This window comes from Oncorhynchus clarkii, chromosome 24 (genome assembly GCF_045791955.1).
Source record: "Oncorhynchus clarkii lewisi isolate Uvic-CL-2024 chromosome 24, UVic_Ocla_1.0, whole genome shotgun sequence".
Classification (NCBI taxonomy): Eukaryota; Metazoa; Chordata; class Actinopteri; order Salmoniformes; family Salmonidae; genus Oncorhynchus; species Oncorhynchus clarkii.
This window is the reverse complement of record NC_092170.1, coordinates 4,179,099-4,194,687: the sequence shown is the minus strand read 5'-3', so window position 1 is coordinate 4,194,687 and position 15,589 is coordinate 4,179,099. Positions and strand designations below refer to the sequence as shown.

The following is a 15,589-nucleotide window of genomic DNA, read 5'->3' as shown; positions in this document are numbered from 1 at the left end:
TCCATCATATTCAATATTCCTCCACTCCAGAAACAGTCATCCTTCTCGTCCTCTAGTTGTATCTAGTGAGCATCTCCATTCTGTCCGGCCATGCTGGATCCATCTTTCTTCCGGTCCCCAAGGCTCGAGTCCTTCCGTTTAAGTTGCTCACTCCACGCCACACATTTTATGACATAGAAAGAAAGACACACCCTCAACGGATAAAGCCCACTCTCATAATAAACTCTGCCCAAGTCATAGCCAAACAATAGCCAACGATAGGCCCGGTGTGTGATTCAGTTCAACCAAATACATATTATAGTGAGTGATATTCATGACATGTTATAAACTGAACACTGCAACAGCTCACGGAATAAGTTTCTAAAAGCAGAAGCATACATGTTTTCCCGTGTAGGCTGGAGTACTGGAGTACTGGAGTACTGGAGTACTGTATTTCATCCAGGGCTCGAAATAAGCTTTTTTTTTTAAATTGGTAGCACTGGTGCTCTCCACTTTAAAAAGTTAGGAGCACATAACATGATTTATACTGATCAAAAATATGAATGGAACATTCATCAATTTCAAAGATTTTACTGAGTTACAGTTCATATAAGGAATTTAGTCAATATAAATAAATTCATTAGGCCCTAATCTATGGATTTCACATGACTGGGCAGAGGTGCAACCATGGGTGGGCATGGGAGGGCATAGGCCTACCCACTTGGAATCTATGCCCACCCACTGGGGTACCAAGGGCCCAGTTAATCAGAATTTGTCTTCCCCCACAAAAGGGCTTTATTACAGACAGAAATACTCCTCAGTACCCCCTCAGACAATGCCGCAGGAGAGGAAGCCGGATGTGGAGGTCCTGGGCAGGTTACACATGTCGGTTGTAAGGCCGGTTAGACATACTGCCAAATTCTCTAAAATGATGTTGGAGGCGACTTATGGTAGAGAAATTAACATTGAATTATCTGGCAACAGCTCTGGTGGACATTCCTGGAGTCAGCATGCCAATTGCACGTTCTCTTGAGACATCTGTGGCATTGTGTTATGTGACAAAACTGCACATTTTAGTGGCATTTTATTATCTTCATTACAAGGTACACCTGTGTAGTGATCATGCTGTTTAATCCGCTTCTTGACATGCCACACCTGTCAGGTGGACAGATTATCTTGGCAAAGGAGAAATGCTCACTGACAGGGATGTAAACAAATTTGTGCACAGAATTTGAGAGACATATGCTTTTTGTGTGTATGGAAAATGTCTGGGATCTTTTATTTCAGATTATGAAACATGGGACCAACACTTTACATGTTGCATTCATATTTTTGTTCAGTGTAGATGGCTTTGTCTGGTGCTACGTTTGGATTTTTGGGAGTGAACTAGCACACGTTTGTCCGCCTTGCCAATGTGAGTCACTGTTAAATTTGGCAAAGTGGATTTGTCGATCCCCCCCAAGTTTGACTCCTCAGACATGCCGTAGTCCAGGAAGTAATGTTTCACAACGAACCGGCGTGCGGTACGGTGACTTTCACGGGTTGACTGACATCCAGTGGGGGTTGTGTAAACGGAGCTAAACCCGTCCTGTCTACCATCAAAATGCGACTTCTAAAAGCAGGACTAACCTTAGGTCAGACACATTTAAGGAAACCGGGAACACTAACATTAAAAAAGGTAAGAAAATACCCCAAGCCGTTGAGAATAGGACAGGTGAGAAGGGATGGAAATGGACACGCTAGGTTAGCTATCTAACCACTGGATGTCCTGTCTCGCGTTGTATAACGTTAGCTAATAATATAGAAACTATTCTGAAAGATGTCAATTTTTTTCTTCATTTTATAGGTGTTGATGAACAGTTGTCGGTCGTGCTCCTCTGGTATCGTCCCCAATGAAAGAATCCGCAACATCGGAATCTCGGCGCACATCGACTCGGGGAAGACCACACTCACGGAGCGCGTCCTTTTCTACACGGGCAGGATAGCAGAGATCCATGAGGTGAGTTAATCATGATCATAATCCGGCTCTGATTTATTGCAGTAGCTAATTGAAGTGTGTGTTTTAGAGGGAGACACAGACAGACTAATACTGTGGTTCCCTCTAACTCTATAGGTAAAGGGAAAGGATGGAGTCGGGGCCACCATGGACTCGATGGAGCTGGAGAGGCAGAGAGGCATCACCATCCAGTCAGCTGCCACATACACCGTCTATAAGGATTACAACATCAACATCATCGACACCCCAGGTATGGTTGTACCTGGCAGAAAGATTTGCATTAGTGGCAACACAGATCTTATGACCAGGTTCTTTCTTTTTTTTTTTTTTACGGATATACCATAGGTCACAGATCGATGCTAGTGTAGCCAACAGCTGTTGAACTTAGGATGTATTTTTGCTTTTGACTTTAACCCCAGTTTCCTCCTCTCTGTCCTTGTCCAGGCCATGTGGACTTCACCATCGAGGTGGAGCGAGCCCTGCGTGTTTTGGACGGGGCGATCCTGGTCCTATGTGCAGTTGGCGGGGTCCAGTGCCAGACCCTGACCGTGAACAGACAGATGAAACGCTACAATGTTCCCTTCCTCACCTTCATCAACAAGCTGGACCGCATGGGAGCCAACCCCAGCCGCGCCCTGCAGGCCATGAGGTCAGCAGATATACAGATACGGTGGAGTAGACGGATCGACTAATCTGGTTTTCCATAAGCTCTGTTCTGAGTCCGACTGTGTTCCCTCTGTCAGGACCAAGCTGAGCCACAACGCAGCCTTTGTGAACATCCCCATCGGTCTGGAGGGGAACATGAAGGGCATCATAGATCTCATAGAGGAGCGCAGCATGTACTTTGAGGGCCCATTCGGGTAAGAGAATGGAGGATGTGTGACAACGGCAGGCATTTAGAGATTACTTACATCTCAGGCCTGAAACATTTCCATAGCTGGCAACCCTCTTAACTGGAAGAAGAAAAAATGTACGAAAAAAAGACAAATCCTCCTGTCCTCTGTGGTTCCTGCAGACAGAATATTCGGTTAGATGAGATCCCGGCGGAGTTCCGTGTGGAGGCTGCAGACAGGAGACAGGAGCTGGTGGAGTGTGTGGCTAACGCTGACGAGACCCTGGGCGAGATGTTCCTGGAGGAGAGGATCCCCACCGTGCCAGAACTCAAGGTGTGTGTGTGTGTGTGTCTGTTCATTATGTTTTGGGACATCGCAATAAATGATGTAATTTGATCTTCCGGATCTGTCATGTTTTCTGCTATGACCTGTGAACTCTGCCCCCTGGGCCCTGACCTCTCCCGTCTCTCCTACCACAGACAGCCATACGCAGGGCCACAGTGCAGCGGCTCTTCAGCCCCGTGCTGGTGGGAACTGCCCTGAAGAACAAGGGGGTCCAGCCTCTATTGAACGCAGTGCTGGATTATCTGCCCAACCCCACAGAGGTCAACAACTACGCCCTCTTCAACGATGAGTGAGTATGACCTCTGTGCCTAGACAGTGGCACCATTCAATATGACATGGCCGTCTTTGAATGATTAATTGATATGCCAAAATCCGGTCAGAGTATGGGCTCGGGGACAAACTTGAACAATGCATGCGTAACTTGACATTTTGTGCCATTAATCTATTGATGTCAATGGAAGATTTCACCACTGTCCTTGTGCTGTTTCCCCTGTGGCAGGGAGTCCAGTGACAGTACTAAGATCCTGATGGATCCCACCAGAGACGCCTCGCAGCCCTTCGTTGGCCTGGCCTTCAAACTGGAGGTGAACACATCACAGCGCTCAAACGCTGTGTGGCAAACCATCTTCAGCAAGTAATCTGGCACATTTACTGTATACACTTTATTTGTGTGATAAACCGTATATGGGGATTGTGGCCTTTCTCTCCTCTCTTCCCCTTACTCTGTTCTAGGCGGGTCGGTTTGGTCAGCTGACGTACGTGCGTGTGTACCAGGGCTGTCTGAAGAAGACAGAGTATATCATCAATACACGCACTGGCAAGAAGGTCCGTGTGCAGAGGCTAGTGCGTCTCCATGCTGACCAGATGGAGGTGAGAACCAGGAAGTGAATGTAAATAGAGTAGACCAACAGATTCAGTGCTATGAAAGGCACAGCACTGTGATTGGTTAGAACGGTAATGTTCCGTATTTGTTTTTTAGTTTGTTTCTACCACCCAGAACCAATGACCCAGATCCCCCTACCTGACTTATCCTAGTGATAACATCTCACGATTTACAAGCAACTTTATCTATACATTTTTATAACTGAAACAATCTTAATTTGGTGTCGTCAAACTGTTTGGTCAGGATGTGGAGGAGGTGTATGCAGGGGACATCTGTGCCCTTTTTGGGATCGATTGTGCCAGCGGAGACACCTTCACCTCCCGGACCAGCGCCAACCTCTCCATGGTACATCCCTATGGCCATTGTCCAGACTAGATAAACAACCATTCAGCACTCACTAACATGTATTTAAAGTCGCGATCGATCTGTTATAATGTTATGACCTTGGGCATCATTCAACATGTGTTTCTCCCACAGGAGTCCATCCACATTCCAGAGGCTGTCATCTCCATGTCTATGAAGCCGTCCAACAAGGTGGGCCCCTCTTGTATTCGATGTAGTATGAGGAGTCTAAATGACCATACTAAGGCTCGATGCTCATATACTCCACTGAAATAGTATGTATTATCAGTAATAAACTCTCTTCCTGTGGATCAGAATGACATGGATAAGTTCTCTAAAGGCATCAACCGCTTCACCAGAGAAGACCCCACGTTCAGGGTCCACTTTGACACAGAAAGCAAGGAGACTATCATCTCTGGCATGGGAGAACTGCACCTGGAGATCTACTCACAGGTACAAGTCTAGGGCTCAGCTCTCCGGAGATCTGAAGATCCTTCTGTCAGCAGTGTTTTTGTTTCATCCTGTTTTTACAGTGGCTTAAGTTGTCTTGAATGTATTAGACTTCCAAACATCTAGAATCTTTAATGGCATTTCAGTGCAGTAAATCAAGCTGACCTTTTACTTTCTCGCTGTCTTTCTGTAGAGGATGGAGAGGGAGTATAACTGCCCCTGTGCGATGGGAAAACCAAAGGTATCCTTCAGGGAGAGCGTGACCAGTGCGGTACCGTAAGTACCACTCCTAACAGACACACAAGCGCCAACGATGTCCAATTGAACCACTCTCAGAAGCATTCAATTGTTTACAGTGATGGCTTCATTCAGGGCCGGTCCTGGACGTTCTGCCGCCAAGACAAAAATCTGACCCGCCCCCAATATGTTTGGTATTGGGCCAATTCTTTTCTCAGCTAAAAGTCGGAGGCACATAACATAATAGCATCCCAATTAATAGGCCTATGCTACAAATTAAACAATGTAACACATCTGGTTAGTAGGCTATATAAACAGTTTAATGTCAATAACAGCCTAATATTTTCAATCTGATTACATTGACAAAATCGCCAATGCCCTGCACGTTCTGCCGCCCTAGGTGAGACACATAATTACATCTTAGACATCCTTATGAATCTAAGCATGGCACTTTCAAAAGTTACCCAGACAGAGGCTCTACTGACTCAGAAAACTGTCAACTTCAACTGCTTGCGACTCGTCCGTTGTGTAACCCAACAATAGAAGTGCTTCCCTAAAAGCTGACTGTGTTTAAACAAACATCTACTCTTTTCAGAAAAAGAAAGGCTCAATTAATAGGGACAGAATAGCTAAATCAATTATTTTTAAAAAATCTCCTCGAATATTATAGCCTGCAGTTTAGCTTCAGATTGTCATAGAGAAGAATCAATATATCCCCATAGGTAGCCTAGTGGTTAGAGCGTTGGGCCAGTAACTGAAAGGTTGCTGGATCGAATCCCCGAGCTGACAAGGTAAAAAAATTAATCTGTCGTTCGGCCCATGAACAAGGCAGTTAACTGTTCCCCGGTAGGCCGTCATTGTAAATAAGAATTTGTTATTAACTGACTTAACTAGTGAAATAAAGGTTAAATAAAATAAAAATAACAATATATCACTGAGTTAAGCATTGTTATAGAACGCTTGATATAATCTGGATACGTTTTATGTATTTATTTCAAAATATAAAGCAAACGATAGATATCCTTTGGCCCTTTTCTTTAACAAAGGGTATGTGATAACCTCAGTCAATTCGAGCCCTGGTTTTAGTCAAACACACCAAGCCCTTCCCAGACACGGAGGTATTTAATCAGTGCATGCGACAGTATTGGAGTATTTGGCCAACATCTATGGATAGGATAAATGTGTCTGTCAAACAGTTAGGCTTACCACTTATTTTTTGGAAGATGAAGAAATAAGCCCATAAACATTTTTGGTGGCCGTGTGCACATATAGGAGGTCCCTTACCAGGCAGAAGGGAATTTTACTTTAACCCCAGCATCGGAGAGTTCCATTGTCGCTATCACTATGCAACCTACTACCTATAGTAGGAAAACAAGTTTCTGATTAATAATATCTCACCTGTTATCACACATGGCACGACCCCAGAATTGTTACAATTAAAATAACACTTTTATAGAACATATTTAACATGTATTTTAATATTCCTGTAGAACTGTAAAAAACAGTAAGATCATTTGAGCTTTGGAATCAAGTGCTTTCATAAGTGCATGGCGGGCCTCGTTTCGCTGGGGCAGTGTAAAATAAGCTTTATGTCAATGACCCAGCCTCAACGAATTTAGTTTATTTACATATCGAATTTGATTGTCCAACATCAGAATGTATTTATTTAGTCTCCACCTATAGTGGCCTCTGTGGTGCTGCATTGCAGTCAGCGATGTTCTCTCTCGGTAGCTGTCCATGGTCCTGAAATCAAATCTTCTGAGTTTGCTTGAACACAAGCCTGATCTCCAGCTCCTTCCACCTCTGGAAACTATCTAGATGGTCATGTGACTTCTCATGCGAGCTGAGAAGGTGGCACTGATTCTTCCAGTCCCCGGTTCCTTCCCTGACTAGAGCAGATTTGCACTCGTGTGAAAAAAGTTTGCATCAAAAACAGAAGGCTGCATCGTTTTGCTTGGAATAGACAAGCCTTGGTCTCTCCCCGTTCGCCATCCTTGTAGTGGGCCACCGATAACTTTCGTTGCTCCTTGTCTCTTGGGAAATTCCCCTCCTTATCCTGATGTGGCCCAGCCTGCACTAACATATCCCGTATAAAGATCCATTCATATATTTTGGCCTCTCACCGGGATCTTTTATGTTTTTTGCCTAGGAGTCAGATTTAGCAGCAGCACCACCACTGTCGTCGGGGACAGGGAGCGACGAATCTGGGTCCAAGATAGTAGGGTCTTTGCCGGCATTGTTTGGAGGTGTGACCACCTGTTCTTGTCCAGCCAGAGAGCTGTCATCATCGGTGGAAGTGCATGGCTCGGACTCCTCCGGTTTGCCCTCTTCCCTGCTAGAATCAGCGAACGGGGGCTCGTTGTTCTCGGCGAATGAATGGCCTGTCCTCGTATGTTTGTCATTCTCCACACTGATAAATTTCACTAGCGAATTTCTTTGGTTTAGTGCCACTTTAAAAAATTTTTTTATATATATATATATATATTTGCTTCCTGATAGTTTGTCTTTTAGACATGGTAGCAAATTGTTTCGCTAAAATGATATCCACTAGTAGTAGCTAGCTAACATTAACAGGCTAGGTTAGGCTACTGCCTTAATTAATCACTAATCGTCTTCGTCACACACAAACTTAAAAAAAATACAATCATTTATTTGGCAGATTATTTTTTATTAATGTTTCACAATTTGATAATCCCATATAAACACACACATCACCATAGCTACCAAGGATAGTGGGAGTGAACTTCGGGAGAAGCGGGAATGGAGTGGGGGTGAGAACTGCGTCAACGCTATGAACTGATGGCCGGGGTGCCGCGGGTGGTGTAGTAGCCAATCAGGGGCGCCGGAGGGCCGACCCTGGATTTATTAGACCCCTTTACTTCATCAATAGAGTATGTTAACAGAAAACGCTTTTACAAATGTGTTATATCTTACCAAGCGTCTTACAAGCCGACACCGTAAAAGCAGTGCATTCGCATAGCTGCAGTAAGGCCATTGGCGTGTGCCCTATCCTCTCCTCTGACGCAGTAGTGGCGAAGGGAAACATTATTACTAAAGCTAAGACGAGTGTGATGTGTATAAAGCTCAGCTTTTCAAAGCAGGTAGAAAGTGGCTTTTTACCCTTTGTTCAAGTCCTAAGAAAGATGTGCTATACTTTTCTTTGCAGCACTTTGAGTAAGGCTGAGGAGTATTTTTGCTGTGTATCTCAGTTGGTGGTGTTTGGAGGAGCCTCGCAGTTGTGGCACTTTGGCTGCAGCTCAGTCTGCAGGACTTGAACTCCCTGTTCTGGGGACCAGGTGACTAGCAGCTTCCAGTGGATGATCTCCTGCACACACGCAAGAATGTTCCTATATAATAATAAACATGACGTCATGATGTTCTGTTAAGACGGGTGGCAGAATGTTTTAGTTACCTGGGAAATCATTTCATGCAGCAGGACATTGTAGTTAAACCTCAGCTGGTCCTTCTCGGTCTCCTGTTAAGGGACAGACAGAACCAAGTGTGAGAAGGATGGACAGAAAGTGTGTGGGTCGGGAGTTATGGGTCAATTTGGAATTGGGCAGATGTCTCCATGGTTACACTGAGGTACTAGTCGAGTTACTGTCCGACTACATTGCAGACGCATACCAGGCCTGGATAGGTATTTAACATATCAGCTAACCACATGGTATAGCAATCTGATGCCGACTGCACAGTCGATGGCGTGGCACGTAACCATTGGTTGATGCAATGCCTGCGTATCTAGTCGGACGGGAACTCGACCTCTCTCTTGGCTGCTCACCAGCTGTGTGAAGTTGGCCACCTGGGCCATGTTGTAAAGCGTGCTCTCATTGGACTCCCTCAGCATGATGAAACTGGAGGCCACACCCCCAAGGTGCCAGAAGGGCTTCATGTTGGGCTCCATGTGACCGTAGCTGTCTGTCAAAGAGACCACAAACACATAACGGTCAGAAAGACCACAAATGGACCACAGTCTGAACAAAAATGGTAATTTGAGTGGTTGTCATGTTTGGACATTATGCTAAGGCTGACGGAGTTGTGTGTATTTGTGTCTCTATCTACCTGGTATATCGTTTCCTGACACCATGTTATTGCTGGCTCTGTGTTGCTGGTAGAAGGCCTCTTCCTGAGCCGTGGTGTTGCTTTGAAGCAGTCCCTCACAGGAGGCCTGGACCTGGGGAGCACTCTGCCCCTCTCCTCCTGGAAAGAAGAGCTCTGCAGAGCACTGCCCCGAAACCTTTTATAGGGAGAGGAAAGGGTGAGGGGTTGAGGTGGGGAGGAGAAATGGAGAATAAGAAAGGAGTGTTTGGGAAAGGAATGGTGTTGCAGTATTTTAGGGGAAGATGCAGGAGAGGGGAATATAGGTTGTCTAACACAGGCGTATTTATCACCGTGGCAGTGTAGCCATGGTCACAGAGCACACCATGTATTTATTCAGACTGCTGTTGTCTGTGCAATAGTGAGTCACTCAGAGAATGTGTGTCGGATCTTACGTTACTGATAATTTCCTGCATGGTAAGCTCCAGTTGATACTTCCTCATCTCTGCCACATCCTGAGAGAGAGAGAGGTGAACCACTTAATTAAAACAGTCGTCAAAATAAGCCGTATAATCAATAGGAAACCTTAAGGCACATAAATATGATATACCCAAGTCTGTTAATGTGCCGTTTGTGCCGGCTGTTGATAACTGGCTTTTTATCCACACTGACCTCCCATATCCATCCTCTTCAAGAATCCTTCCTACACACACACACACACACAATCCCCATGGCATACTGATCTTCCCATCTCCACTCTTACCTCTGCGCTGCCGCTGTGTACTTTGCTGAGAAATATCCACCTGTAGGGTGAGCCGTAGCGGGTGTTCAGGTAGTGTTGGACCACCGTGGCTGCCCGGCGGGCAGGGTAGTGACTTGGGTTCAGCACGCCAGTCATCATCACTTCCTCCACCACCACCTCCCTCACCTAATCCACACCGGAGAGAAGAGAGGGGAATGAGAGCGAACAGGAGGAATAAGAGAGAGCAAGGAGGGTTGGGAGAGTGTCTGCTCTGATGGGACTTTGACCTCTGTGGGTGCAGGAAGTCTGGTCCTGCCCTAGTTCTAGATAAGGAGACGACCGAGGGGGAGAATATAGAGAAACACAGTGAGTAAGGGGAGGGTAGAAAGTGTCGGAGGAAGAGGGAGGAAACTGTTCTTGCCTGTGCCTGGAAAGTCCGAGACTCCCTGCCTGTTGAGAGGCTGTTGCTGGCAGACACTCAGACCGTTGGAAGAGCAGCCACACGCAGGGGTAGAAACTTCCTGCTTCCTCCCAAGCCAGGAATTTAGTTAGGACCGCCCCTTTTTAAAGAGACAGGCCACACATTTCCCCCCTCTACTGTAACATAAAAGCATGGCAAATGACCATACAGCTACTTTGTTTATAAGTATTGATTGTTTGGGCAACTATAGCAGTTATTTACCTAGCAATGCTTTAATGAAAATCCTCTGAATGAATGACTGATTTTGATGATATGCTTGTCTCTGCAGGTTTGACTTCACCCATAAGAAGCAGTCTGGTGGTTCTGGGCAGTACGGTAAAGTGATAGGAGTTCTGGAACCTCTGGACCAAGAGAACTACACAAAAGTGGAGTTTGAAGACCAGACTGTCGGAACTAACATCCCCAAACAGTTTGTGCCGGCTGTTGAGAAGGTAAGCATGTCTGGCTGTATTCTGAAAATCACCTAGGCCCTTGAGTAAGTGTAATTCCCATTTAAAAAACATATATATATTTTAAATCCTGTTGCTTTATTCAGGTAGAAATTATAGTAGAACTCTTATGATACCCCAAGGGTGGGCAAACCTTTTGGCTCGAGGGCCACATTGGTATTTCGAAAATTGAGGGCTGCACATATTAGTTTGTCAAAATCAATGTGGCCTACAAAAATTGCACACAGTTGAAAATATGTCGGTCCACTTTACTTTATTTTACTCAAACCTCCCGTGGGTCGGCTTGAACGGGCCTGCAGGCCATCGTTTGCCCACCGCTGTCAGTCATTCTCCATCTCCTCACTCATCACTCTGTCCTGCAGGGATTCAGAGAGGCCTGTGAGAAAGGCCCTCTGACTGGTCACAAGATCTCAGGTATCAAGTTCCTATTGGAAGACGGAGCGCATCACATGGTGGACTCGAATGAGATCTCCTTCATCCGTGCAGGGGAGGGTGCTCTTAAACAAGGTGGGTGTCAACCAACCAGAATACACCCTTGTTGTTCTCCCTCTATACTTTTTCCATGCTTCTCAGCTTTTTGACAAACCTACTGAATGTCTTCTCTCTCGGTAGCCATGGAGAAGGCCAACGTTGCCGTGCTGGAGCCAATCATGTCAGTAGAAATTGTGGCGCCCGATGAGTTCCAAGGGACTGTCATCGCCGGGGTCAACCGTCGCCATGGCGTCATCAGTGGGCAGGATGGGGCGGAGGGCTACTTTACTTTGTATGCTGATGTGAGTGCAGCTCTGCCCTACTCATACTTCCTATGCCTTTTTATTTCTGCAAAGACAGGATAGGTTAAACGTCTGTCCAGTCACTGTGTATTTGATGGTTAATCTCCATTTCCTCTCCCCAGATTCCACTGAATGACATGTTTGGTTACGCCACAGAGCTCCGGTCCTGTACAGAGGTAAGGCACTGGCTGCTCTAGTCGGATGTCAAGACGTCAATTAGTCATAAAAATAAAGGATACGAAGCCATATATTTTCAATGATATTGAGTTTGTATTTCCAATGTTTTTGTTAGTTAATTTTTTGGGACTAAAGTAAGTAGTCTATGATCCTTTCTGGAGAACTGATGTGGGGGTGTGTGTTGTGTCCAGGGGAAAGGAGAATACACCATGGAGTACAGCAGATACCAGCCCTGTCTGCCTGGCACTCAGGAGGAGCTCATCAACAAATACCTGGAGTCAACAGGACAGCTGCCTGCCAAGAAGGGGAAGTGGAAGAACTGAGCGTGGACCACCCACACACACACACACACACAATCACTGAATTGTAAACACATTGCAGTACTGCAATGGAATGCTCGACAAACACAAACCGCGCTCAACCTGCTGTTAACATACTGGGCCCTGCCTTACCAAGGTGGGTGTATTATATCGTATGTGCATTCAAAATGCTACAAATGGTCAGACAGATGACCAAGTGATTTCCTTGATTCGCCCTCGTTTTCCGTCATACTCTCGTCCTAAAGTATCTATTTTCATTTGGCCTCGGCTCTCCAGCAAACAGCCTTGTCCCCACAGCCTAGCAGTTATTATGAAGACTTGAGGCGAGCTCATAGTTTGGACTTCAACTTGGGCATGTATATTAACTGGTTTTGTACTATGTACAGCATGTTGTTGTTATAATGAAGAATATTAAATAAGATTTATCTAATTCAGTGGTTCCCAAAGTTTTTAAAGTCCCGTACACCTTCAAACATTCAACCTCCAGCTGCGTACCCCCTCTAGCACCAGGGTCAGGGTACTCTCAAATTTTGTTTTTTGCCATCATTGCAAGCCTGCCACACGCACACACTATACGATACATGTATTAAACATGAGAATGAGTGTGTCACAACCCGGCACGTGGGAAGTGAGAAAGTGCGCTTATAGGACCAGGGCACAAATAATCAATAATTCTGCTGTCTTAAATAAAACTTTATTTGTTCATTGAAAATTGTGAATAACTCACAGGTTAATGAGAAGGGTGTGCTTGAAAGGATGCACAAAACTCTGCAATGTTGGGTTGTATTGGAGAGAGTCTCAATCTTAAATCATTTTCCACACAGTCTGTGCCTGTATTTAGTTCTCATGCTCGTGAGGGCCGAGAATCCACTCTCACATAGGTACGTGGTTGCAAAGGGCATCAGTGTCTTAACAGTGCGTCAATTTGTCAAGGCAGGATACTCTTGAGCGCAGCCCAATCCAGAAATCTGGCAGTGGCTTCTGATTTAAATGACATTTTAACAGAACCAGAACCGCTTGTTGCAATTTTGATGAGGATCTCTTGTTCAGATATTGGTAACTGGACTGGAGGCAGGGCATGAAAGGGATAACGAATCCAGTTGTTTGTGTCATCCGTTTCGGGGAAAGTATCTGTGTAATTGCGCACCCAACTCACTCAGGTGCTTCGCTGTATCACATTTGACATTGTCTGTAAGCTTGAGTTCATTTGCACACAAAAAAATGATGGAAAGACGTGTTGTCCTTGTTAATGCAGACAGAGAGGGGCTCCAATTTCATAATCATAGCCTCAATTTTGTCCCCCACATTGAATATAGTTGTGGAGATTCCCTGTAATCCTAGATTCAGATCATTCAGGTGAGAAAAACATCAGCCAGATAGGCCAGTCCTGTGAGAAACTCGCCATCATGCAAGCGGTCAGACAAGTGAAAATTATGGTCAGTAAAGAAAATTATAAGCTCATCTCTCAATTTAAAAAAAGTGTCAATTCTTTGCCCCTTGATAAGCAGCGCACTTCGGTATGTTGTAAAAGCGTTACATGGTCGCTGCCCATATCATTGCATAGTGCAGAAAATACACGAGTTCAGGGGCCATGCTTTAAAAGTTAACAGTTTTCACTGTAGTGTCCAGAACGTTTTTCAAGCTGTCAGGCATTCCTTTGACAGCCAGACCCCCTCGGTGGATGCTGCAGTGTACCCAAGTGGCATTGAGAGCAACTGCTTGCACGCACGTTACCACTCCACTATGTCTCCCTGTTGTGGCTTTTGCGCCATCAGTACAGATACCAACACATCTTGACCACCAAAGTCCATTTGATGTCACAAAGCTGTCCAGTACTTAAAACATATCCTATCCTGTTGTCCTGGTTTCCAGAAGAGGATGTCTTCCTTAATTGAACCCCCATAAATGTAATGGACATATACCAGGAGCTGTGCCAGGCCCGCCACGTCGGTTGACTCATCCAGCTGTAACGCATAAAATTCACTGGCTTTTATGCGAAGCGGTAATTGTTTCAAAACATCTTCTGCCATGTCACTGATGCGTCATGAAACAGTGTTGTTTGATGAAGGCATTGTCTTTATAGTTTTTCTTGGCCTTTCCCCCAGTATTGTCCCAGCCATATCCGCAGCAGCAGGAAGAATGAAGACCTCCACAATAGTACGGGGCTTGCCTGTCCTAGCCACTCGGTAGCTCACCATATAAGATGCTTCTAGCCCCTTCTTATTAATGGTATCTGTTGCTTTTATACATGTCTTAATACCCGAAATTCTCGCTCAAAAAACTCCTTTGATTTATTTTTCAAATTGGCATGTTTTGTTTCTAAATGTCTGCGCAAGAGTGAAGGTTTCATCGAGGGAGGGGGAGGGGGGGGGAACTCACCCGTTGAAAAAAAATGGGCTGTTTTTTTTTTTTTATATATATTTTTTTAATAACCGTTTCACCAGGGTGTCATTGTTCCTTCATTTACTTAGCAGATGGTTGTGTGGTTGACGTTAGAATTTTGTTGCCTGAATTTGATATAATCTGGAAGACAGGAAAGCACAACTTGGTTGTGAAATACTATCTAATATGTATCACAACAAGAAGCTGGACAAGGTTAAGTCAAAGCAGTATTTTCATGCAAAACAAACTGGAGACTCATTCTGCATGTTATGTAGGCCTATGCTGATGTGCCTTCTCTGAGTAGTGGATTCTAGGGGTTTGTAGCTCACTCACCTCTGTAGTTGTCTGTGTGTCCTCGCTCAGAGGAACACTGTTTGGGTGTTGATCAGACCCCACTGGTGGTCCTGACCCAGTTCTGACAGTCACTGTCGGGTTCCCATGGACCACGGTCGGAACAACCAGAAGGATAAGTAGCGTCCAGTCCATACTCCACACTGTAAGATCTGAAAACTAATGCCAGAGAGGATTGAGGAGTCCTCCTAAGGAATGCAAACTGATCCCAGTTCAGGGTTATGTAAGAGGAAGGATATGAAGTGAGAGGAAACAGACTGTCCAGACTCAAATGCCTGTTCTGTTTACTTGGTCTTTATCAAAACAAACTGCTCTTTTGCAATTCTGAGTCTCATATAGGCCTACACATTTAACACCGAGTAGAGCTGTCCTCCGGATAAGTTATTTCTGTAAAGGTGCAGTTCAGTAAGAACTGTGATATTCCAGTTTAAAGATATTTCCACACTGATGTTGTGAAAATAATGCTATTTTAAAGTAAGAGCTTTTTGTAAGAGAACTCCTGGGGCTTCATATCAACATTGAGTAGAAACTATTCTAAAATACTACTTAAACGGAATTTAGAATGGTCATACCCATAGAAAATGTGTGACTTATCAAACAACCCTACAAGCGTCATAAGCACACCAGTAGGAGGTAACCATTGATAAACACCAATTGTTCTCAGCCTCAGTGCTAGTGCACGACCTTGGCTGTTTGCATTTAGTAACGCCCCTAATGAACCATATATGGTCAAAACCATCCATTTAAAGCCTGTGGGGAATACACAACGCCATACCATGAAACACAAAGGCGAAACCTATAAAAGCTAATA

General features: G+C 44.9%; 2 protein-coding genes across 3 annotated transcripts; one reads left to right on the top strand and one right to left on the bottom strand.

Annotated features, from left to right (window-relative positions):
- Positions 1 to 1,484: 1,484 nt before the first annotated feature.
- On the top strand, positions 1,485 to 12,757 carry LOC139383094 (elongation factor G, mitochondrial). Its single transcript, XM_071127404.1, has 18 exons — positions 1,485 to 1,657; positions 1,826 to 1,978; positions 2,093 to 2,225; positions 2,420 to 2,624; positions 2,719 to 2,835; positions 2,991 to 3,141; positions 3,288 to 3,442; positions 3,653 to 3,737; positions 3,886 to 4,023; positions 4,280 to 4,381; positions 4,514 to 4,570; positions 4,694 to 4,831; positions 5,022 to 5,104; positions 10,595 to 10,757; positions 11,138 to 11,282; positions 11,388 to 11,548; positions 11,671 to 11,724; positions 11,917 to 12,757. The coding sequence occupies exons 1-18, from the start codon at positions 1,583 to 1,585 to the stop codon at positions 12,046 to 12,048; spliced, it is 2,247 nt and encodes a 748-aa protein (XP_070983505.1). The 5' UTR covers positions 1,485 to 1,582; the 3' UTR covers positions 12,049 to 12,757.
- Positions 7,713 to 15,376, bottom strand: LOC139383095 (latexin-like). Of its 2 annotated transcripts, none has more exons than XM_071127405.1 (7): positions 14,761 to 15,376; positions 9,867 to 10,031; positions 9,559 to 9,618; positions 9,128 to 9,302; positions 8,847 to 8,983; positions 8,478 to 8,540; positions 7,713 to 8,390 (listed from the first exon to the last, which is right to left on the bottom strand). In XM_071127405.1, exons 1-7 carry the CDS (start codon positions 14,911 to 14,913, stop codon positions 8,271 to 8,273), a joined length of 873 nt encoding a protein of 290 aa, XP_070983506.1. In that variant the 5' UTR covers positions 14,914 to 15,376; the 3' UTR covers positions 7,713 to 8,270. The 2 variants fall into 2 exon arrangements, with proteins under 2 accessions (XP_070983506.1, XP_070983507.1); XM_071127406.1 differs by lacking the exon at positions 14,761 to 15,376 and adding an exon at positions 10,267 to 10,389.
- Positions 15,377 to 15,589: the final 213 nt, after the last annotated feature.

Bases quoted from the DNA above. Each gene is read 5' to 3' on its own strand.
- LOC139383094 (XM_071127404.1), top strand. From the start codon at position 1,583: ATGCGACTTCTAAAAGCAGGACTAACCTTAGGTCAGACACATTTAAGG. The intron at 3,142-3,287 runs GTGTGTGTGTGT...CTCCTACCACAG, and splicing joins CCACCGTGCCAGAACTCAAG to ACAGCCATACGCAGGGCCAC. The intron at 4,571-4,693 runs GTGGGCCCCTCT...CCTGTGGATCAG, and splicing joins CTATGAAGCCGTCCAACAAG to AATGACATGGATAAGTTCTC.
- LOC139383095 (XM_071127405.1), bottom strand. From the start codon at position 14,913: ATGGACTGGACGCTACTTATCCTTCTGGTTGTTCCGACCGTGGTCCAT. The intron at 9,619-9,866 runs GTAAGAGTGGAG...TCTCTCTCTCAG, and splicing joins TACACAGCGGCAGCGCAGAG to GATGTGGCAGAGATGAGGAA. The intron at 9,303-9,558 runs GTAAGATCCGAC...TCCCTATAAAAG, and splicing joins TGCAGGAAATTATCAGTAAC to GTTTCGGGGCAGTGCTCTGC.